This window comes from Equus asinus, chromosome 5 (assembly GCF_041296235.1).
Source record: "Equus asinus isolate D_3611 breed Donkey chromosome 5, EquAss-T2T_v2, whole genome shotgun sequence".
NCBI lineage: Eukaryota > Metazoa > Chordata > Mammalia > Perissodactyla > Equidae > Equus > Equus asinus.
In genome coordinates this window covers 45434878-45458290 of record NC_091794.1, presented here as the reverse complement: position 1 = coordinate 45458290, position 23413 = coordinate 45434878, and the positions used below count along the sequence as shown (strand labels likewise).

The following is a 23413-nucleotide window of genomic DNA, read 5'->3' as shown; positions in this document are numbered from 1 at the left end:
ATTATAGTATCAAATGTGCTTGGGGATGTCAGAAAAACTGAGTTAAATTAACTAGATGTTAACGGAGGATTAGGAGTCAGTGGGATGGAAAATTGTGGCGATATGTATTGACATTATTGAGTAGGCTGTGGGACCAATGGACATCTATGAGCATGGAAACAGCATGATTATGTTTTAGGAAGATTGTTATATGTGCTTGATGATTCTAGCAGATATAGAAAGGATTGATTAGAAGGAAGGAAGATTTCATTTAGCGAGTTTTTCTCTTGGCAAGAAATGATAATAGATTCACCTAGAGGAAATGAAAAGTTAAGGAGGTGGATTTCAATGACATTTAGGACACAGCATTGATAGCACTTAGTGACTATTTGGGGAATGTGGGAGGGTGGAGCCAAGGATAAATCCTAAGTTTCTGTCTTGGGCAACTGGGTAGATGATAATGATACTGAATCTCTTAGTCTCAGGTTCCTGTGCCCATGCACAGTAAGCCAATCACTAAGACCATGGGTGCTTGGAGTTGGAAAAAGGTTTATTACAAGTTGGCCAAAATGAGAAGGCAGGAGGATAAGTTCTCTTAAATCCGCCTTAACAAGAGAAGAAAGCAGGGGGTTTTATAGAGCTAAGAGGCTTGGTAGGAGGAGTTTTGGAGAAACAAAGAGGATAATCCTGTTTCTTTCACTCCAGATAAGCCCTTGGGCCATCTGACTTCTGGGCATCAAAGACAGTTGGGCACTGATTATCTGGTGATCATGACTTCCTTAAGGACATTCTTTTTCTTCTGTAAAACAAGCTCATAAATCCTTGTGACCCTTGAGTCACCCCTCAGGTTAAACAAGAAAAAGAGCAAATTGACAAGATTAACCTCTTTTCATCTTTGTCTGTGTTGGGAACAAGGTGAAAGGTAATCATGTTCTTATTGAATATTTACAGTAACCTTCAGGTACTTGGCTTCAGTAATACCCAGATCCAGAAGAGAGGAGTTAGAATATGTTGGGCCAGTATTTCCAAACATGAGAAAATCTTGTTTAATTTATTCCCACCCATTCTTCTTGCATAGTGTGTACTTTGCCCTCTTTTCCTAGTTTACCAGCTATTTTGTTTTGGGTAGGACTCAGAAGTATTTAGCATCACTGAGGATCAGACAGCTCCATCCTCGGAATTCATAGCTACAACAAACCAACAAAAGTTCCAACTTCATCAAAGAATCTTTGCTTAGAAAAACTAAATGATGAAATGTCTAAAGTCATATGGCTCATAATAACAGGTTGCAAAGTTTATCGTTTTTATACTGTTGACTACTTTATTTTTATCAAGAAAGAAACTTAGGAGAAGTAGGCTCAATTCAGGAAATTTTGTGTGATATCAGTTCCCAACATTTGAAAATATTTGTCAGACTTTGGGTGGTTTGCCAGGATCGGCAATTTATGTTGAGGTGATAATGTGAAACTAACCATCCTATTACTTGCCTGACACTCTGTTGGACATTTAAATATTATCTCATTTAATTCTTTCAAAACACTGTTACTTAGTCCTGCTTTATAGGTGAGGAAACAGGCTAAAACAGTTTAAACACTGGAGTAGGACTGGATGGGAACTGGGTTTGCTTTACTCTAAAATACAAGAAATAAGTAGGACTAGTAAAAGTTCTTGAAAATGGACCATGTAGGGGAGGAAAAACCTTTTTCTTCTACCCTCCTAGGTTCACTGGCTGAGTCCTTGAATCAAATGGATAAGAGACAGATTAAGAAAAGAAAAAAAAAGTTTTGAATTATGTAGATAAACATGAAAGTCTCACAAGGAAATGAGTCTCAAGGAGGCAGATGATTGAGGCTTATATACCATTTTAGACTAAACAATGGAAAAGGAGTTTTGGGCTTCTGGGAGAGAAACATAAGTTATGGGAAAGTGAAGAGAGGAAATGTACAGTGAGTAAGGGTTGTCTTTTATGCAGATGAGAGTTTCTGAGGTGATAAGAGTTGTTTCCTGGAGTAGTTCTCTTCCTGGTGAGGGCACACTTTTACAAATGGAAATTTCCTTTATAAAGGTAAATTTCCTTTACCAAAGAGGAAATTGGTACTCTATTTTTAGGCAATCAGAGGAATTAAAGAGCTTTTACTGCTGGTTCTCAATTGCCTTATCTCAAAATAATCCATATGCTTAAGAGACATATTTTGGGGGGGTATATTCTGGTATCCTTCCAGCACATCGATCTAATTTTGAGAACTATAATCTCAAAGATCCATCCTGCTTGTTGAACATGGAATTCCTTCCAATAATGGCTTATGGGATTACAAGTTTAAGAGTTCTAATCCTTTCTCTCTAGCCTTTTTCTCTCCATGGATATTTATGGTTTTGACCATTTTGTTCTTCTTGTGTTATACTTTTCTTTGAGAAAATAAGTACCAGGTTTGTGTAATTATTAGATGTATTGTGACATTTTACATACCCAGGGTCCCATGTTTTGTAACAGATAATTTTGTAACAGACTAACATTCGGAACTTTGTATAACTACTTCAAAATTTTTTTCAAATTTTCACATATATTTTCCCTTGAAAATCAGAAGAATCACTTCAATAACCACCTATAACAAGTTTAAGCTGCAATATTGGTTTCTTCCTCATGTATAATTTCTAGGTAGAACCCTCAAACTGAGTGATAAAGGATAGCCTTTATCATCCCTTGCCCATTCTCTCCTTGGAGTTTGCTTAAGAAATAGAATGTTGGAAACACAAATAGGAGATGTGGTTAGATGTGTTGTTTTCTATTATGTCATCTAAGTTGTTTAAAAATTGCGCTTCATGGGGGCTGGCCCTGTGGCCTGGTGGTTAAGTTTCATGTGCTCTGATTCAGTGGCCTGGATTTGGTTCCTGGGCACAGTCCTACACTACTTGTTGCTGGCCATGCTGTGGTGGTGACCCACATACAAAACAGAGGAAGATTAGTACAGATGTTAGCTCAGGGCAAATCTTCCTCAAGAAAAAAGAGGAAGATTGGCAATGGCTATTAGCGCAGGGTGAATCTTCCTCAGAAAAAAAAAAAACCCTCATAATTTTTACAGCAATGTCTCGTAATGTATGTGGGGACACATTCACTATCATAGACTTCCTTTCCAAGAGTTTGAAAATCTTGGTAATATTTTTAATTATATTAGTTTCCTTTTCACCATTCAGTGAAGCTCTCCTGGCTAATGCCACCCATGCTGTTTGTTTTTGGTATGTGTGTATGTTTTAAACTAATGCCTTAACTATTTTTTTCTCTTTCATTTACTTCCTCTATCTTTGATTCTCTTTCGGAAATTCTCATAAGTGTCCTCATTTCTTTTATTCTTATAGCTCTTAATTATTTGCTCTTGCAGGTAAACCTGCCTATTTCGCCCATCTCTTTTCATTTTTGAACTTTAATTTGTCATTTTGCCCTCCTGGAATATTTTCCATCACCTTCTTCACTAGTCCATGTCCTTCTTTTCTTTGAGACCCCTTAACTCACTCTTTCTGATGATGGTAATTTTATTCACCTTTTCAAAACTTGTTGAAGGGATAACATGTAGTAGGAACTGTGCTAGGTGCTAGGGATAATGCGATGGACATAGAAAGCGTGTCTGACATAACAGCTTGCAGAGACCGAAATAATTAAGCAGTACATGTAATACCATGTGATAAGAGCCATGGTAAAAGTTGTTAAGGGGCACCTAGGAGCACACAGAAGAGGTCTCAACTGTGACTGTGTCAAGAAGAATTCCCGCATATGAATTAGTCAGGAAAAGGGAAGTGATGAAAGAAGTTTTCCAGGCATGCAAAGCCCAGAAGCAAGAGAGAGAGAGAGAGACAGAGAGAGACAGAGACAGAGAGAGAGAGAGAGAGAGAGAGAGAGGGAGGGAGAAAGTGTATGAGCATGGCACTTTGTTAGTACTGAAATCATTTCAGTATAACTGAATGTATATTTGGATTGTTTTCTGTGCAGCTATAAACACTTTTGAGGTTTCTGGTGTTTATATGTTTATGTTTTTCCTTGGCTCAAAAATAGGGCTTCTCTATTCTACTTTCATTGTAACTTCCCACATGCCATAATTCAGCTGGTAGATAATGAGTGCTTTCTACCTGTTAATGACTAATTTGAGGTGCCTGGGGCAGGTATGTAAATACATTTGCAAGTTTGCTATAATAAGTGAGGATTGATATGTGTGTTTCTCCTCTAATGGGAAAGTCTGAATGTGATGATTATAGTGTATAATTGGCAAACATTCAATTTCAGGTGACTTTTGGTAAAGTATGTAGCATGAGGTATACATTATATTATGCAATTGTACTAGGCAAAGGACTACTCTATTCTAGAACAAACCTCAACCTGGATTTTGAATCAGAGGCTTCTGGCATTGTAGTGATGAAATGGGCCTTAGATAGTAAATAGTCCAGCTCCCTCCATTACAGATGACGAAACTGAGACCCAGAGAGGTAATAAATGAGAGAACTTTAACTGTGATGAGGATTTTTTTTATGTCATGTTTGTTTTTATTTCTAATTATTTTTTAGTATAACTCCCTAGTTGTTTGCCATTTCTGTTGTTTTATAACTTATGTAATCATTTTTTTATTAATAGACTAGCAAACATGGTATACAGATTATTTTCAGATTGGAAATTAAACAGCTATTAAAGGAGGAGATGTTTGAGCCTCAGATTTTTTTTAAGGAATTCTAGACAGAGAAAGTAGAGATTGTTTTTTATTCTAGGTGACTAATGGGAGAGAGCTTAAATAAATAGACATTATTGTGATCTAGCTCCTCTCTCATTTAAAAGTGAGTAAAGATAAATCTCCAATTTGTTGTTCATCTTTGCTAAGAGATTATTTTTGTTTGAAACACAACAGTTTAATACTCACTATGTTCCTATTAAAAAGGCAGTGCAATATGAGTATCCTTTTAGACACGAGGACTTCGAGGACTCCAAGATTGGACTGAATCGTTTCTTTCCTTTTTTTTTTTTTTGAGGAAGATTAGCCCTGAGCTAACTACTGCCAATCCTCCTCTTTTTGCTGATGAAGACTGGCCCTGAGCTAACATCCATGCCTATCTTCCTCTGCTTTATACATGGGACACCTACTAAAGCATGGCTTTTGCCAAGCGGTGCCATGTTGCACCCGAGATCTGAACTGGAGAACCCCCGGCCGCCAAGGAGCGGAACGTACAAACCTAACTGCTGCACCACCGGGCTGGTCCCCTGAATCATTTCTTTACAGTCTCTCAGTTTCTAAGTAACACAACTGATATTGGAACATAGTGACATCAGTGCTTTAGTTCAGCATTCTTTCCACTGGTCAGAAAGAGGAGATGGACAAGGGGAGAGAGAGAAGGAAGGAGATGAAAGAGGAAAAGGAAGAAGAAGAGGGAAGGAGAAAAGGAGGAAAAGTGTTGCTCGTTGTGTATTATCTGCCATTCACAGTGTTTAGCACAGTCATACTTCATTACTTTCAATCTTCATAGTAATCTGAAAAAGATATTGTCCCCATTTCACAGTTGAGGAAACTGAGTCTCGAAGTTATATTCCTCTCTTATAGTTCACATGGCTAGTATTGGAGATTCTCCAGTCTGTCTTTCCACCGCTGCACAAAACTGATTCTCATGTTGTTCCTTATCTCCCTGTATTTTTTTTAAAGGGATGTTGCAAAATTCACTTTAAATTTTCTTTCATGTCTATAAGAGAAACAGATCAAGAACACTAAAAAACAAAACACTGGCTCTGCACCATGGTGTGTTGCTAGTATCAACACTTCAGGGGAAAAGTATAAACACATTTCTGGACTAAAGTGAAAGTAGGGAATTAAAAGTTAATACCAAAACTGAAGCAAAGCCACGTTTTGTGAAGCACACATTAATAGCAGTACATTGGATCAAAGGATGTGATCTCACTTCATAGTAAAACAGGTCCTGCAAGGCCAGGTAACTCAGGAAGCAGAAAGGTAATTATTCACAGAAGAAAGCAGGTAGTATACTGTTACAGTACTACAGGAGAAAGCCAGAAGGTCACAAAGCTTGCAGGGTAACTGACACAATTTGAAACTGCTTGGCCCCCTTTAAAAAGAAATAATAAAATGGGAGAGAATGAAGCAAGTTTACCTAACACGTCTTTGCAAGGTAAGTGCCAAGTGAGTCTAAAATGTTTGCAATCAGAAATTTAAGCAGTGTCGATTACAGTGGGTGTGCGTGTGTGCGCATGCGCGCACACTCTCGAGTTCGTGTGTGTGCCCCTACCGAGTATCAAGGTGTATTTTGAGGGTAGAGAAAAGAGCGAGATTGTTGTTTCAGAAGCCAGCTGTTTCTGTTGTGCTAGATAACTCCACCAACACAGAAATGCAAATTTGGTGGAGAATGGGGAAAGCCTTATCCTTACTCCCTAATATAATGCTTGAGAAATGGTGCAACCGACTTCAGCACATATTCATGGTAAATCTTTTCCAACAAAATACTGATTTTTGTCTCTACCTGTGGAGTTTTTATTTGTAATCAAATTTTACTCTCTCTGGGGTTCACCAGCTAACGGCCTTGTAATTAATATGACCATTATTTTTTAAGGTTGAAAACAGGATCTCAGAGGAGAGGATATCAGGGAGAGCAGTTTATTTTACAAATCCTACTTAATCAGATATACCTTTGTCCTTTGAAGGGATTGGCGTTGTTGACATTGGCTTGACTAGGCTTCTGGGGTTAGGCTTGTTGATAGAAATAAATAAAGGTCACTCACACATTTCACTTTTTTGAGTGAGGAAAGTTCTTTCTTAAAAAAAAAAGTCCTGATGCTTATTTGTTGTCGTGATTTCTAATAGTCTACTCTCTTATGAATTATTTACCACCTTTACCACTGACATTTTGATCAAGGTATTTTTTTTTAGAGATTTACCTGAGAATAACATTTCTATGTGTTTAGTTATGGTCTTCTGAAGCTATCACCAAGAAAATCCCAAACCACGCAGTTTTCCATTAAGTGTGTACAATCAAACATATAACTACATCTATGAAATTCAGCACGTATGAGAATGACAATAAGATCATCAGACATGCTTGGTCATAAAAGTGTATCATCCATTTTATAGAGTTAAATTATCTTCCAGAATGCCTGTTTTTTCTTTATTTTATTTAATCCTTTCTCTACTTAACTTGCTTAAAAATCTCAAAATCTTTTTATTTTTGTTTCACAAAAATTTTTTTGAAATACTGCATAAAATGCTATTATAAAGCACTTTTAATTTAAAGACTAATAAAAAGTCATTTAGTACATTCTGTTGAAGAAAAACAACAAAGTAGAAGGCTCATTTAGCTTAATTCTGTGAAATAATTTATTTGTATGTGTTTTATGAACAAAGTAGTAATATGTTCATGATTATAACATATACCTTAATTGTATCTATAATATTTTTCCTTGGAAAAGTATATGGGAAACATCTAGGTTCTTAAAGTTGTTCATATAATAATGATTTTGTATAAAATGTGTATGACAGTTTGGCAACTGAATAGCATGTTGTAGGATGTGGGGTACATCAGCTGTGTCTGTGTTCAGGGATTGACATAACCTAAGGAGTAACCAGGCCTCTCCCCTCTCCCCTTGTCATATCTCTTTGTGTCAGGATCATGGATAATATTTACTTCTTGTTTTAGAGTCCTAGAATGTGTATGGATTTTCCGTGGGTGTTTTTTTCTTTTTCTCTAGCACTTTTATATGCGTTGCGTTTCTGGTAATATGTTCTACTGTGAAAGGGTAAATTTCCCTTTCCCCTATTTATCTATCTATCCAACTACTTTCAGAATGAATAATCAGTATATGTCAGAAAAGTACGCACAAAATTTAAAACGAGAGCTTTGGTGAATCATTTAAATGTAATGGTTTGAGTTAGAAAACAAAGTGCCTGGATCCATAAACTTTCTGTGTTGGGGAAGACTGGTGAGGTCAGTTCTTTCTGTCCCGGGGCGTTTTCCTTTGTGCGCTCTGTGGAAACTTTTCAATAAGGAATGTGTTCTCTTCTGATCTTATCTGAGTTGAAATGTATCCTCTGTAGTTCTACAAATAGTTCAGGTCTATCTTCTTGGAGTATTGAAATGCTTCCATTCCAGTTGTATTACCTTAAGATTATTCAATGAACCTATTAATCGGGTGAGAGTTAATGAGAAGCAAAGGTACTTCAGTTGTTGGTTTTAAATTATTTTGAAATTTTTTTTTAAATTATAAAGAAAGCACTGTGGGGATAATTTGCTGTTTTATTTGCATGTGTGAAGGTTAGAGGTTTTGATAAGTCTGTTTACTATCTTATAAAGCAAATTAAGATATATCCTGAAGTCTTTATTTGTGGAATGCTCTAACATTATTCTGTTTTCTCTCCCCTACTCTGTCCTCTATCTGAGCTCGAGTTTAAAAATTATCAAAGTAAATGAAGAAGGCATTTCGAAATGTTCTTTAGTTTTGCCTTTGACTTAACAGCATTTATACAAAGATTTTGAGGTTCTCTGAAATAATGCTAATTATCGTCAGCTTTGGTTACAAATGAGTGTTCTCTAACAGAAATGACTGTATTCAAGTACTGTGTTTCATACATTAGAAATATGGATGATTTAAGTATTTTGGCTGTAATGATAATAAAAGACAGTGTCTAGGGGCTGGCCGGTGGAGCAGGGGTTAAGTGCCCATGTTCCACTTCTCCGCCACCCGGGGTTCGCCAGTTTGGATCCCGTTGCAGGCATGGCACCGCTTGGCACACCATGCTGTGGTAGGCGTCCCACATATAAAGTAGAGGAAGATGGGCATGGATGTTAGCTCAGGGCTGGTCTTCCTCAGCAAAAAAAGGAGGATTCGCAGCAGATGTTAGCTCAAGGCTAATCTTCCTCAAAAAAAAAAAAAAAGATAGTATCTGATCATTAGAACTCCATCATGTGCTTTGAATAAGGGTTTTCTAAGAACATCTATTTAGATTGTCTAGATTTATTGGACCATCTCTAGTAACAACTTGGAGGGCTAGCCATAGACATCATCAAAGATTATTCATTTTGGACTACTTCCTGTAGGTCTCTCACCCATTTTTATATCCAGGAAGCTGGTTAAATGTGCCCTAGTTAGTGGAGCCCATAAGCTATCAACATTTAATTTTTCCCATGGTGCTGGGAATCTATCATTTCCCAAATGAAAGTGAAGACTTTCCAAGGTTGTCTTCAGATTAATGTGAACAGATCGCAATTATCTTTTCAATCATAAAAAGCAATCTCTCCAGCCAGCCTGGTGGTGCAGCGGTTAATTTCTCACGTTCCACTTTGGCAGCACGGAATTCATTGGTTCAGGTCCTGGGTGTAGACCTATGCACCACTTGTCAAGCCATGCTATGGAAGGCGTCCCACATATATAGTAGAGGAAGATGGGCACAGATGTTAGCTCAGGGCCAGTCTCCCTCAGCAAAAAGAGGAGGATTGGCAACAGATGTTGGCTCAGGGCTAATCTTCCTCAGAAAAAAAAAAAAAAGAATAAATGGTATCTCTGAGTTCAATGCCAGTACAACCTCTCAAGAGATTTCTTTGAGTAGGGGTCTCCCTTGGGCTGCTCAACATACCCTTGCCACTCAGACTGTCTACATAGTAAATGCTTGGATGTTTTTGAGCACCTTCTAGTTATAGCCCTCCTGCCTATGTCAGTTCTTCTTAGTTCTGTAGATCTAGGAAACTGCTTCTCTAAAGGCTACGAAAGACCAGAGCTCAGCAGGAAAAATGTGTGTCAGAAGAGTTGGCTAGACCTTGTGGCATATAAGGCCGGCAGAGAGGAGATAACTCTTCAGCAGCCCACTGAAGGAGAATTTGGCTGTCAGAGTAAGGGGAAAAAAAATCAGTAAAATGATAACACTGTCAAGGTATGAGAGAGCTTGAGGGCCTTAAGTCCAATATTTTCACTTTGTAGAGTAGCAAACCGAGATGTTTTGAAGGTATGAACACTGTCTTTGGTTTCTCCGAGGCAGTGCCAGCACCCAGGTCTCCACCCTAGCTGTCCAAAGCCTATAATTTTATGGAGGAATGTGGCACATTATTTTCTAGGGGCATTTACTTTCCTCTTTCAAAAAGGAAAATCAGGCTTATAAATGCTTTACATATTGACATTATTTTAATTTCTACAGTTATGGCCTGGAAAGCATTGTCCAGTATTCAGTCACGCTATTATGGGGCTGATTCATTCAGGCTTGGGTTTTCTTTTGACTCCAAGAATTTACGTTGGCTTTTAAGACATTTACTTAACTTTCATCACAACCAGTAGAAGTCAGCTTGACAGTCCACAGGCAAGTGCAGTGAATGTTTCTCATGATGCAGCTAGTTTTTAGAAATTATACTTATCCTATTTGGCAAGTAAAAGGGAAAAAAAACATCTAGGCAGGAAGGTGCCTTATTGTCTGTGCTTCTAAGTTGCAGCCCGAGGGTAGCACTACTTTATACCCCAACCTGTTATACTGGTTTGGTGTGCATGTTTACCTTGTGTGGTGGAAAAAATATCTCTGCATTCATCATTGTAAATCATGCCTGTGAGTGCCTTTAAATCTTTCTAGAACTCCAAAGAAGACGAACCAGTTTGTTACTCTTCCTTCCAAGCCTGTAGTACTTGAACAGCATTTTCAATTAAGAGAAGTGAAGGGAGCCCTCCTTCCAGGCGGAAGGCTTTCACCAGCTCTTCGTGATAGGTTGGAACATTTGGAGACCTGAGACATTTTGGTGTTGAAATTTAGTTATTGAGGTAACAGGGCACTACGGAGCTGAAACTTCCAGAATCTCTGCTGGAGAAGCCTTTTAATCTAAGGATAAAATCAAGCACACTCGGAGGAAGTAAAATTGCAGAGAATGTCAAGGCATGACATCCCAGGTGAGTCTGACCTCAATGGATTGGGCAAAGGTACATGTGCAGATGGCTTGGGGACTTTCACAGCTACAAAGTGGAAAATCCTTGGAGCAGGCAAATGAGATTAGGAGATGAACTCCAAAATAATATATAAGAAATAGTTAATGAAATCAACATAGCTCAGTTGAAGAGCTCTTGTTTTCTTGTCTTTCTAAATAGGATCTTTACCTTATTAGAAATAAATAGCAAGCAATATAAGCGAATGGAACATGAGATAAAGGCAGTTAACAATATGGTACTCAGTTAAAACCTGTTGTTGTGGGAAAAGCCAATTCTCAAACACTTAGAAATTTAGAGTTTGCTCCTAGACTTTTAAATGGTCTGAAAGGCACAGTTTATCCCACTTGATTTAAGTGATATTTTATGGCACTGAAATTGTTTTAAAGGGAAAGATTTTGAGTTTCTGTTAAAGTCATTATAAAATCTTCTTGAAGAAAAGGTGATACATACCTACCGAATGACTTGATTGTTTAAACATTATTATTAATAATGCAATTAAAATTTTTTCCATGTACTTAAAAGGTTGGATCTGTCTTTGAATTTGCTTTCTTCTCCTTAAAGAAATGAAACAAAGGTTGCAGTAATGATCTGATAATTATACATTTATAAATACCATATAATTAGTACTTTGTATGCCTGTTCTCTAGATTTTGGAAAGAGTTTAAACAAATTTAGTTAATTGAGTAGGGCAGTAAGCCTACCTTCTTTGTATCAGTTTTTTCGGGGGGAAGATTATTAACCAAGCATGTGCTTGACTTATTATTGAAAAGTATTACATTTGATACATAAGTGAAGGATAAACAAGCAACTGGCAAGATTGCAAAGAAAATGTGATTAGGATGAAATCACATAAAAGAGCGTTGAGCTTCTTTTGATCCCTTGAGCTTCTAATCTCTCTTCAGGAAAAGTATGTGTTAATAGTTTTATTTGACAGGGCTATTTTGTTGCTCTATTGATAGATATGTTTAACCATCTCCACAGTTGAACACTTTGGAAGGAACATATTGAAATGCAATTCACCTGTCCTTTCAAATCCCTGGTCACTGTAAGGCAAATTGTGTATTGTATACTAAAAAAATTCAGTGATACTTAGATGATAGGTATGAAATCCTATCTACTACAAGAGCCCCAAAAAGAAATGTTTTGAAAAATTAGCTGCTGAATTTAATGCAATTCGTATAAACATGCAAAAGATGTGCATGTACACTTGTTAAACAGCACAATTAAGTGCTGTATGACTTCAGACCTTGGTGAATGATTCATTTCAAGAATTGATTAAACTCTTGAAACCATTCCATCTCTGTGATTCTTTTGTTTTCTCAAAAGTGAGTTCCTTTGAAAACAGGGCAGGAGAAGCAGAGAGGATTAAAGGGTCACTCTGCTTTATTTTCCTCTTTGTTTATGGACCTTTAATGCAATCACAGACAAGTCGCATCTTCCCTCAAACTATTGATAAATCTTGAAAAATTCTTTGTCACATACATATTTCTTGTTGGCAGGTTTCAGAGATGGAAAAATAGACTTTGCCATAAAAGGGGAAAGTTGCTTCCACTCTTGCCAATTTTTGGTGTTGCTATAACCACAGACATGTATCTAAAAATTTATAGAGAAATCTAGAAATTTATAGGGAGCTTCATAGAGGAGATATGATGTAAACTGATTCTGGCAGGTTCGATAAATTAGAATAAGTGGCCAGAAGGGAAAAAGTCTTCCCTGGCAAAATGAACAGCAGAGATAAGGCATAGAAGTTGTATCTGTCCATGTATTGGCTTGCTTTCTTTTCCTCTCTTATTGAAAACAAAAAGGATTTTCCAAAAATTACTACTTTGAAATAGTCTTAAAATAAGTAAACATAATAAAATATAAGGTTAAAATAATATCACGGTTAAAATTTGTATATAAAATATGTGATGGAACATTCTAAACAGCTACCAAGCAAGACACAAATTTGCTTTCAAGCTTCCTAGGAGCCAAAAGAAAATAAGAAATTGGTTTTAAGATTTATGGTGTTCAAATGATATAAAAATGTGGCAGTTATTTAAGAGATGCATAGATTTCTTGATTAAACTTAGTGATAGAAGTCAGAATAATTTCTATATATGACAAGAGAGAGGCCTAACTAGAAGAGAGGGTTTTTATTAGGCAACACAGACATAAAGTTAAAAGAAGTATGGAGATAAAGAAAACAGTATTATTTAACTCATCTCAGAATCTTAACGTGGATGATTTTCTTTTGAGCTCCTTAAGCTGCTGTACCATCCTATGAAACATTTGTCAGAAAAAAATTTGTGCAGAAAAAATTTCAAACATATTATAAATCTGAAAATAAGAAGAAAAGAAAAAACAGAAGCATAATTAAGAAATATAGACTTTATAAAATCTAAGTATTTACATGATTTAAATATTCACACTATTAAAATTTCAGAATATAAAAATAAGTCATTTTGAAAATTAGGCTGCTATATATATATTTTATAAGCATATGGTATTACTCAAGTGTCTCTCCAAGTGTTCTTACTGGATTTTATATAGGTATTGTATGTTCATTTTGGTTAATGAAGGGGTTCAGGAAAGTCACTGTGACAGATTGGGGCGGGGTGGGTAGGCAAGGTGGGGATAGAGAGTAAGAATACAGAACAGCACATTGATATTGATAATATTCATGTTGCATTATAAACCTACTTTAAAGACTTTAATCTGTAAACTTCAGGTACCATGAGGTAATGACATTGCCTTAAATTTTTATTTTCCATACAGGTAAATAGGAATTTAGGGAAAAATTATGAAAATTTAGTGAGAAAATAGTGATGTTTTATTCTTGAGTCTAAGTTCTCATCAATTTTAGGATCCGTGTTTTATGTTCTTTTCAGTTTATCATTTAACCTTTATGAATTTCCTTTAGTCATCTTTTTTTCTACATTAGAAAACTTATAATATTGGCTATATTTCTAGGAATTAGTAATTGCTAAATTATATTTATCAAAATACTCTTACATGACTTAGTAACATAATCCACAATAACATTGGTATTTAGTTAATAGAAAGATAGTCTTCATGTGAAATTTTCATTTATATAAGTTGATTAGTTAGTAAAAAATTTATCTTCATAATCACATAAATAAAAAAGGGGAAAAACTTGTGTTCATTGGGTACCAAATTAAGGCAGAAATTTACTAAACTTTTTTGAATCTCACTCCAGTCTTGGGCTTCTCTCTTTCTCCACAGACACGCTAGGCTGATCTCCTATGAAGACCTCTGTGTAATGGTAGTTTCTGCTGAGGTTCTTAGGGTTTGTTCCTGCTTGTCATTCTTTTATCAGATCAAGTATCATTTCCGTGATACCTTCTCTAGCCTCTCAAACTAAGGCAGACAGTCTGTTTTAATGCCTGATTTTAATTCTTTTAATATCTCACCAAAATCTCACAATATTTGTTTATTACCTATTTCCCTGCAATAAAATGTTCTCTCCCTGAGATGAAAGACCATGGCTGACTTGTTTATTGCTGTATTTCTAGTGCCTAAAGCCATAGCTAACACATACTATATTTTTAACAAGTATAAGTTTAATATGCTTGGAAAAAAACAAACATAAAATGCATAGTATTATTCCTATGTGCCTAGGCAATTTATATTTATTCTAACATGAAAATTAGTTGAGCATAAAGTAGCAGTCACTTAACATGGTAAATACAAAGCAAAATAAAACAAGAAGGCTTAACTAAAAGAAATCGGCAAATTAAAGTCTTAAAATTGAAAGAGACCTTTTTCCAGAAGAATAATAGTTTACATAGAGTCTCTGTTCTAGGATATTGGGAGTGGTGCATTGTCATGCAGAGTTAAAGAATTGGTTCATCTTAATTTCCTCTGGTTCTGTGTTGCAGTGACTTTGGTTGGGGTTACCTAGAAGAGCTCTCAGAGAGTCCAAGGATGAAATGATGATGATGATAGTGGGGGTGCTATTGATAGAGGAAAACATTTATTAAATGTATCTGTGTGCCCAGGACTGTTCAAGTATTCAACATATATTATTTAATCTTCACAACTGTCCAATGAAGATAGTTAATATGGATAATTATATGACTATAGCTTCTTTATGGAAAGAAAGCTGCCCTTTTGCTCTATTTCTAATTCATCCTCATCATTGTCCATCAACTCATAGTGATAGAAAGCTGAGTTCATGTGATGATGATGGGATTTGGCAAAAAGAAATAAATTTGAGAGATACTTGAGGTTAGATTGGTATTTGCTTGTATTGAGTGAGGAAGGAGGAAGAGGTTGTAAAAACTAGGTTTCTGGCTTAGGTGAGAGAAAGAATAGTATTGTTAACTGATTTAGGGATTATAGGATGGGGAACAGTTTAGGGAAGAGAAATATAATAAGACTGCTTTAAACAAGAGTGATTTTAAGTTATGTGATACATAGTCATGCATTATTTAATGACAGGAATATGTTGTGAGAAATGTGTCAATCTGTGATTTCATCGTTGTGCGAACATCAGAGTGTACTTACACAACCTAGATGGTATAGCCTACTACTCACCTAAGCTATATGGTACTCATCTTATGGGCCTAGAGTCATAAATGCAGTCCGTTGCTGACCAAAACATTATTATGTGGTACATGACAGTATATTGATGAAAATGTCCAGGACTTAGATTGAAAAATAAGACTAGACCTTGGGAGAGAGAACTAGGGTGGAATTAAAGACCTGGAAATTATTGAAACTTAAGCCATAGATAACGTCCTGGATAGATGAGATTATACTAAGATAAATGTTAAAGTAAGAAGGGAAGAAGACTGATGATAGAGTCTACAAAACACTACCATCTAAATTCTAAGCAAAAATGAAAGAAACTGAGATGGGGTCATGGGAGAAAGACAAGATAAAGATGACAGAATTTTCAGGAAAATGTACAGTGGGGATCTCTATATAAGAAGGGTGAAACTATGTAATGACAGTATAGTTAAGCAACTAGGATTTGGTGACTCAAGTCTGGAATTAAGGTGAGACATGAGGAAGAAACAACTTGAGAATTATCAGGAATGAGGTAAAAGAAGAAGACAAAATTGTAAAGTCAAACTGTAAGAAGCTTAAAATAGTAGAAGGTCAGTAATTGTGGCCTGGGAAATGAACGCAGTTAGGGAGGGGAGAAGGAACAGTGAACAAAGGAGGGAGTCACATCGCAACAGTGTGAGGTAAGCATGATTTTCTGTTTTCACAAATGAGGGAACATCAGCATTGAGGGAGATTGAAGAAGCTGGAAAGGAATGTTTCTGATAGGTGAGGACTTAGATCACTAGAGTGACTTTAAAGGGCAGGAGGACAGCTTTCTTTCTATAAGGAAGAATAGGAGAAGTGAGTGTAATGATAGATTCCCTGGGTTACAGAGAAGAGTGGGTGATGGAGCTCGCGCCAAATGGCCTGCATCTTTGCAGTAAAGAATGAGTTCATCCGGCCAAGAGTTAGGGTGGAGCTGTGTGTGGGGTGTTGAATCCGTGAAAGATAAATAAAAGCATTGGCCAGAAGCAGCCTCAGTGAAGTTAGACATGAGATAGTGTCAGTGAATGTGGGAAAGCAATAGGAAAAAAATGCAGGCTGATTGTTAAGTTAGTTTTCATAGAGACATGAATGAGTTTGTGTGTGTGTGTGTGTGTGTTATTGGCTTGTCTGCAGATTTAGTTTGAGATTGTTATTCTACAATACCTGGGCTTCACCATTTAGCACCACCCAATCAGCCTACTCCAGCTAGTCATCTTCAGATTGCATACCACTGGACTATAGCAGAACTAGAAGAGAGAGTACATTTCGTTACAAATCCATCCAACTTTTGAAAAACACTGTAACACCCAGGCTTCACTGCCAATAAGCTTTTATAGTTGTATTTTCTCGTCTATGTAACATTAGAAAAACGCACATATATACCACTGGTCATATAGCATGAATGTGACAGACGTATGAGATTGACATGAGGGGGACACACTTCCATTTGACTCTGTTTGAAGAAATCAAAATAAGGTTGGGATCAATGTTTATCCACTCAAAGATTTCAAGACTCTTGGCTAATTGGTGATTCACATCAGGGTTTGTATGATTATGTTGTTATTATCATCAATAACAATAATGGAGAGAATAAGTAATACAGTTACATATTTAGTAAATACCAGTAAGGGGCAAAGCAAGGATTTAAATCTAGGACATGTCTGACTCTATTGCTTCCTAACTGCTACAATTCCCAGAAGTACCATTTTAAAAGAGCTACTTTTTCTTTTTTCAATAGACTGTCCCAGGAGAGTATTTCAAATATTTACCATGTATATCCATATGCAAAAATTAGTGACAATTTTTATTACTGAAAAGAGTGATATTTTATCCACAATCCATTCTCTAGCTGATATATCTGCTTTTCTATAGATATTTTATTTTACAAAAACTCACATAACTTCACGTTTACACAGTCTTTTCTGTGTGGGTACATCATGATTCCTCTTGTCCTACCTACCCTCACATCCTTATGATATTTCCATCATACGTACATTCCTGGCACTTTTATTGAAGGTGATAAAGCTCTGAAGAAGTAGTTTGAAGTAAATGGGTTCTACTAAATTCAGGAATATTTTGACCATTAACCTTCAGTTTGAAGTTTTAGGTGACCACAAACTAGTATAAAGGAATATAGATTTACCCCTACAAAATATACCTTAAAGAGGTTTTTAAACAATTGATGCTTTGCTGATGCAAAGGATATTTCCTCTTCAGTGTTTCTCACTTAACAAATTACATGTAAAAGCCATAAACTCTTTTATATTATCCATAAACATAATAAAAAATGTTACACCACATAACTTTGTCTTAGTCAATAATTCTAGGCTTAGCCTTAGGGTTTGAAGAGAAAATTATTCCTGTTACACATTTTAATTATGCTATAAACTTTGAGAAATAGCTATTGATCTTCAGCATCTGGCATCAGAAAGTTGTTTCTTTTTTCTGTAGTCAGTGAAAGTATGCCGTACAGACTAAAAATGAGGAATTTCAAAGGAATCAAAGTAGTGTATGTACAGTAAAGGACATTTTTTGGTTACATTTTGGTAACCAATGATCATCTCCTCTAAACAAATTTCTGCTGGAAACTAGAAACACACATTTGAGTTAAGAAATATATTACCTTGTCTTAAGAAAAAGCTATTCTCTAATGGTGCCTTTGATTGTCTCTAATATTTTAATACAGAAATAGAAGGGCCTAATCAGGAATTCTTTTCAGACATTCATGTTTATGGTTCTCCAAAGCTAATGTAGAGTGATGAACATTGTGATTATCATTTTAGAAGTAATTATTTCACAATTTTTTATCCTCGAATCAGCAAAATGGGTAAAAACTTCCATTCTGTTAACATTAAACAGATATCTAACAGCTGGGATGATGATGATGAAGAGAATAGTTACTATAAGCCGAACTTTCATTAGGGGATGGGTATTGCTGTAAACACTTTACCTGTATGGCCACGTTTAAACCCCACACTTACCACGTGAGAGACTAGGTCTCAGCTTCCTCATTTTACAGAAGGCTTGGTGAGGTTAAGGAGCTCCCTCAGGATTATATAGGAACTAAATGATAGAGCTGGGATTAAAACCCAGGTCTGTCTGACTCATGTAATGATGGTTTTCTTGACTAGGTATAGGCTCCTTCATTGCCATTTTCAGCAAGTTGAAACGTCTTTCAAGTTTAGAGCATTTACCAAGTAGATTTATATTTGTTTGTTTGTTTGTTTGTTTATTTGGTAAGGAAGATTGGCCCTGAGCTGACATGTGTTGCCAATCTTCCTCTTTTTGCTTAAGGGAGATTGTCGCTGAGCTAACGTCTATGCCAATCTTCCTCTATTTTGTATGTGGGATGCTGCCACAGCATGGCTTAGTGAGCAGTGTGTATGTCCGCACCCAGGATCCGAACCTGTGAACCCCTGGATGCGAAAGTGGAGTGTGCGAACTTAACCACTACGCCGCCGGGCCAGCCCCTAGATTTATATTTAAACTTAAATATAGCAAATTTAGTATTATGCATTTGTTCACTCAACAAATATTTATTAACATATGATTATGTACCAGAAATAGTATTAGGAGCTACTGAACCTAACTAAATTCAGTGAGTCATGGACCATAGCAACTCATAGTCTACTGGGGAGACATTGCACAGTAATGTAAAAAAGAAAGAAAATGCTTATATGTATATGAATATATTGTTTATGGAGCTTCAGAATTCTGTTATAAACATTCTATAATTACCCCATCTTGAATTTCAGAATCTAATTGAAGGTATGGTCATTTAACTTTGATACTATGATATCTTATTTGGTCAGTTTGGGGACCTCAGTATCTTTCTAACTCCAGCTGTTAAAGATGCTGTTTTGAGAGCATCAGCAGGGAGCCTCTATTGACTTTTCTGTCCACAGTGGACCCTCTACTTCTCACAGTGGGAACTAATATGCAGTAATCTTCACACATTTCTTCCCTACCCATTTCTTCCCGACCCACAATGTAATTAAACTCACTGGTTAAAGAATCTGTTAAGCATTCCATGTATATAATGCTTTTAATGGCTCTGGATACAATAGTTTGCATCAATCAATTTAATTTTATATAAAAAACAAAACTAAAACTCAAAATAGAAGTTTTGAAATATAATACACAAGCCTGTATTTCTTTATAAAGAAGAGTAAAGTTTTCTCCAACTATGCTTTAATTTTGAGGCTACCATCTAGCTTCCACTGAAACTTTTGCACATATAAGGGATATAACCTGATAAAGATAGGTTATAGGCAGTCAATTTTTAGACATGTCAGGTATAAGCAAAATTTTCAAACCTGAATTTATTTTTTTGTTTTAAACTTACACATTGAGAGAGAAACTAGTGATAGGTGCAGGTTGTCTCTCACTCACATTATAACTTCATCCAAGGATGTATATTGAGAATTATATGAAATAAGGTGCCTTAGCCAGTTTAGTGCCTCTGAACAAACATTAGTCATGGGATGTAGGCATTTTATAAAAGTTCATGCTTTTAAAAGGAGATATGGGAAGGCCACTATATGCCAGGTACTGATCCTGGGAATTTTATTCGAGTCATCTCATTACTTTCTCACAATATCTATGGCTATTACCAGCTTTTAAGTTGCCAGATGTGTATAAGTCATCTTGCCTCGAAGCAAATGAATGCAAAGAGGAAAGTTTAAACAGAGATGTGATATTGGATTCCTCCTTAAACAATGAAGAGTTCTCCCGTTAAATAAATGGAAAGCTTACTTCAGGGATGAAAAACCAGTTGCAGGGACTGGCTCGATTTAAGTTCACACACTCTGCTTCAGCAGCCCAGGGTTTGTGGGTCTAGATCCTGAATGTGGACATACACACAGTTTGTCAAGCCATGCTGTGGCAGCATCCCACATAAAATAGAGGAAGATTGGCACGGATGTTAGCTCAGTGACAATCTTCCTTACACACACACACACAAAAGAAACCAGTTGTACAAAGGCATCATAGCATGACTCCGAGTGTTTGGTGAATTTCAAACATTTGTTCATAGTACATGCCCAGTAAACATTAGTTACTGAAGTGCTGAGTTTGTTTTTCTGGGCTGGCATAAAGCATTTTTCCAGCCCACTGACTACAGTGGAGTTTTAAAGCTAGCTAAATTTTTTTTTCAACTTGTTTTTTTTGAGGAAGATTATCCCTGAGCTAACATCTGCTACCAATCCTCCTCTTTTTGCTGAGAAGACTGGCCCTGAGCTAACATCCGTACCCATCTTCCTCTACTCTATATGTGGGATGCCTTCCACAGCATGGCTTGACAAACAGTACTTACATCCACACCCGGGATCCAAACCCGCTAACCCTGGGCTGCTGTAGTGGAACATGCGAACTTAACTGCTGTGCCACTGGGCTGATCCCCTAAAGCTAGCTAAATTTTAAACAGAATGGATGGTAGTATGCTGTTTTTACTTCAGCTCAGCACATGTGTGCCTATATAGTAAAGGAGGCTTTGTACCCATTTACCAGATTGCACATGAACACATGTGCATGTCAAAGATGTTAACCACAGCTTAGGAGAGTTGCGTTTATGGAAAGCATTAGATTTTCTTCACAAATTTACTCTTAAATGAGAACAGAATATCTGTGCCTCTTGACTCCAGTGTCCCCTACTGATACTTAATGTGCCAAGTTAAAATACTTGCATAGTGGACAAGAAGGCAGCATGGGGATTTCCTGGCCCTCTTTCCTGCCAAATTGACAAGTTGCATTGCAGCAGGTGCACAGCAAAGCGATTAAGAATGTACGGGTTGACAAAACATGTGTGATATGACTGCAGGCATTTTATGTGAATGACATGTCATGGCGAGTATTGGCCTCAAGAGATTGTGCTTAAGGTTCTGGGGTGTGAGGACAATCTATATGCATATAAAAGCATCACTGAGAAGGTGAGTGCTCAAGGAAAAATAACTTTACCTGAGAGTCTATATAAGCAAAGTACATTGCAATGCAAGGTATATTTTTTGCTACTTAAATATTTTACAAATGTCCTATTTATATGAGTAGATGCAATAAGCATCTGTCTTGAGTGATGTGATTTTTTGACTGCTGAACAACTCAATCAGCTGCCAAGGGGACAGAGAGCCTGGTTTGTTAAAATTCATGACTGGGGAGAAATCCACCGTCATCCAATTCATTTTAAGAACACATTTAGTCCTTGGTATCAACATCTCCACTTCTAGGATTATTTTACATGTAACAAAATCAACTTAATATGAGTGTCATTGCCTTTCTCACTAATTTTCAGAAATAATCAAAAAGCAAGAGTGAAAAAGTAGGTTTTATATGATAAATTAATTGTTCACCATGTATACACACACAAACATTTGCATGGATATTCAAGAGAGACATGGACTTCCAGAAACCTTTCTGTGGACCACCGGTTGACAGACCCCAGGTGGATTTTTGTGTCCGTGTACATTTTTCCAGAAAGAAAATAGATTTTATCAGATTTTCAAAGGAATTCATAATCCCAACAGCATTAAGATGAGTTCTAAACTTCTTTCTGTATCAAAAATTGTCTAATTCACTTGATGTCCTAATATATTCCTGTTAAGAGTTATTAACTTTCTCCAGAGAAACAGAATCTCTCATTTTCTAAGAAAATAATTCTGTGTCCCTTAATTTATGACTAAAAGAACTATAATTTTCAGTATAATGATTAAAATAGTGAAGAATTTTCAGTAATTTTTGATGAACGTTTAAAAGAAACTCACATTAAAGTAATATATTGCCAGTGAGGTTTAAGGTGGAGTGTATTTGCTTATTTTTCATTTTACATGGACCATTCAACTAAAGGTGAATGTGCTATCTATATTTCTAATACAGAGATAAATGCTTAGGATAAATAAAAATAACTCTATAGTGCTAATATTAATACTTGAATTTTTAAGTTCCCTGGTATTAATCCACTTAAAAAATAGATTAAAGTGAAATCTTGTCATCTTTTGGAAAAAATAAAATGTATATTTTGAGACTTGTACAAAACCTAATATTTCAACCAGATTTATTTCCATCATATGTCATAATGTACACTATATATTCATTTTAATGTACCCAGATATTAATCAATGGCACAAATAATCTTGGACTTTAGGAGAATGATACATTTTGCACAAGAATATAGTAAGAATTGTGTCTCCTGTCGATTGGATGAGCAAAGACAGTGAAGGATATTGAATAGGGTCTGGGTTCTTAATCTAAGATTCCATCAGAGTAAAACGAGAGAGAAAGGACCCATTGACAACAATTGTGGATGAGTTAAAGTTTGTTTTTGTTTTCGTGTTTACTGTTCAACTCGTTTGCTACTTTTCCTTTCTAACTTGGCTAACCACCCTCAAGCCGCTTTCCTCTTTGTCCCGCCCATCATAAAATCTCCTTATGATACTTTGGCATAAAATGATCTAATAAAATTCTTCACAGTAAATTGTTTTTTCTTTTTTTTCTTTTTTTTTTTTTTGAGGAACATTAGCCCTGAGCTAACATCTGTGCCCGTCTTCCTCTACTTTATATGTGGGACGTCTACCACAGCATGGCTTGCCAAGTGGTGCCATGTCTGTGCCGGGGATCTGGGCCAGCCAACCCCAAGCCGCCGAAGCGGAATGTGCGAACTTAACCGCTGCGCCACCAGGCCAGCCACAATTGTTATATTTCTAGTGGCAGAATTTCAAACATAACTGGGAGATACTTTTTGTGTGACAGCACCTGCTCTATGTGTTTCAAAAAATATCACATAAATGACATCTGTCCAGATTTTAACATTGATAAGGTCTTATTCCACCTGCCTCCTTAATATTTCCTCATTCACTGGGCCATACCTGAAATTCCACAGTCTGAAAATCCTTAGAGCTGAATGAAGTCTATTGATTGGTGTTAATGATTTATCACCTTCCTCTGTTATATTGCATTATAACGCCCATATTTTGTTGG

The 23413-nt window shown here is 36.3% G+C and overlaps 1 protein-coding gene across 9 annotated transcripts in view; it reads left to right on the top strand.

Moving 5' to 3' along the window:
• Positions 1-23413, top strand: part of NAALADL2 (N-acetylated alpha-linked acidic dipeptidase like 2) — a 1281993-nt gene that overhangs the window by 356312 nt on the left and 902268 nt on the right. For 2 of the 9 annotated variants that reach the window (XM_070509418.1, XM_014866806.3), the window contains exon 1: positions 10545-10870. The exons of 3 other annotated variants lie outside the window; for them this stretch is intronic. In XM_070509418.1, coding sequence (XP_070365519.1) covers positions 10849-10870 — 22 coding nt within the window. In that variant the 5' untranslated portion in view covers positions 10545-10848. Of the gene's footprint in view, positions 1-5946; positions 6130-10544; positions 10871-23413 lie in introns of those variants that run through there. 4 more of the 9 variants (XM_070509417.1, XM_044771091.2, XM_014866805.3 and 1 more) reach the window with 4 other exon arrangements.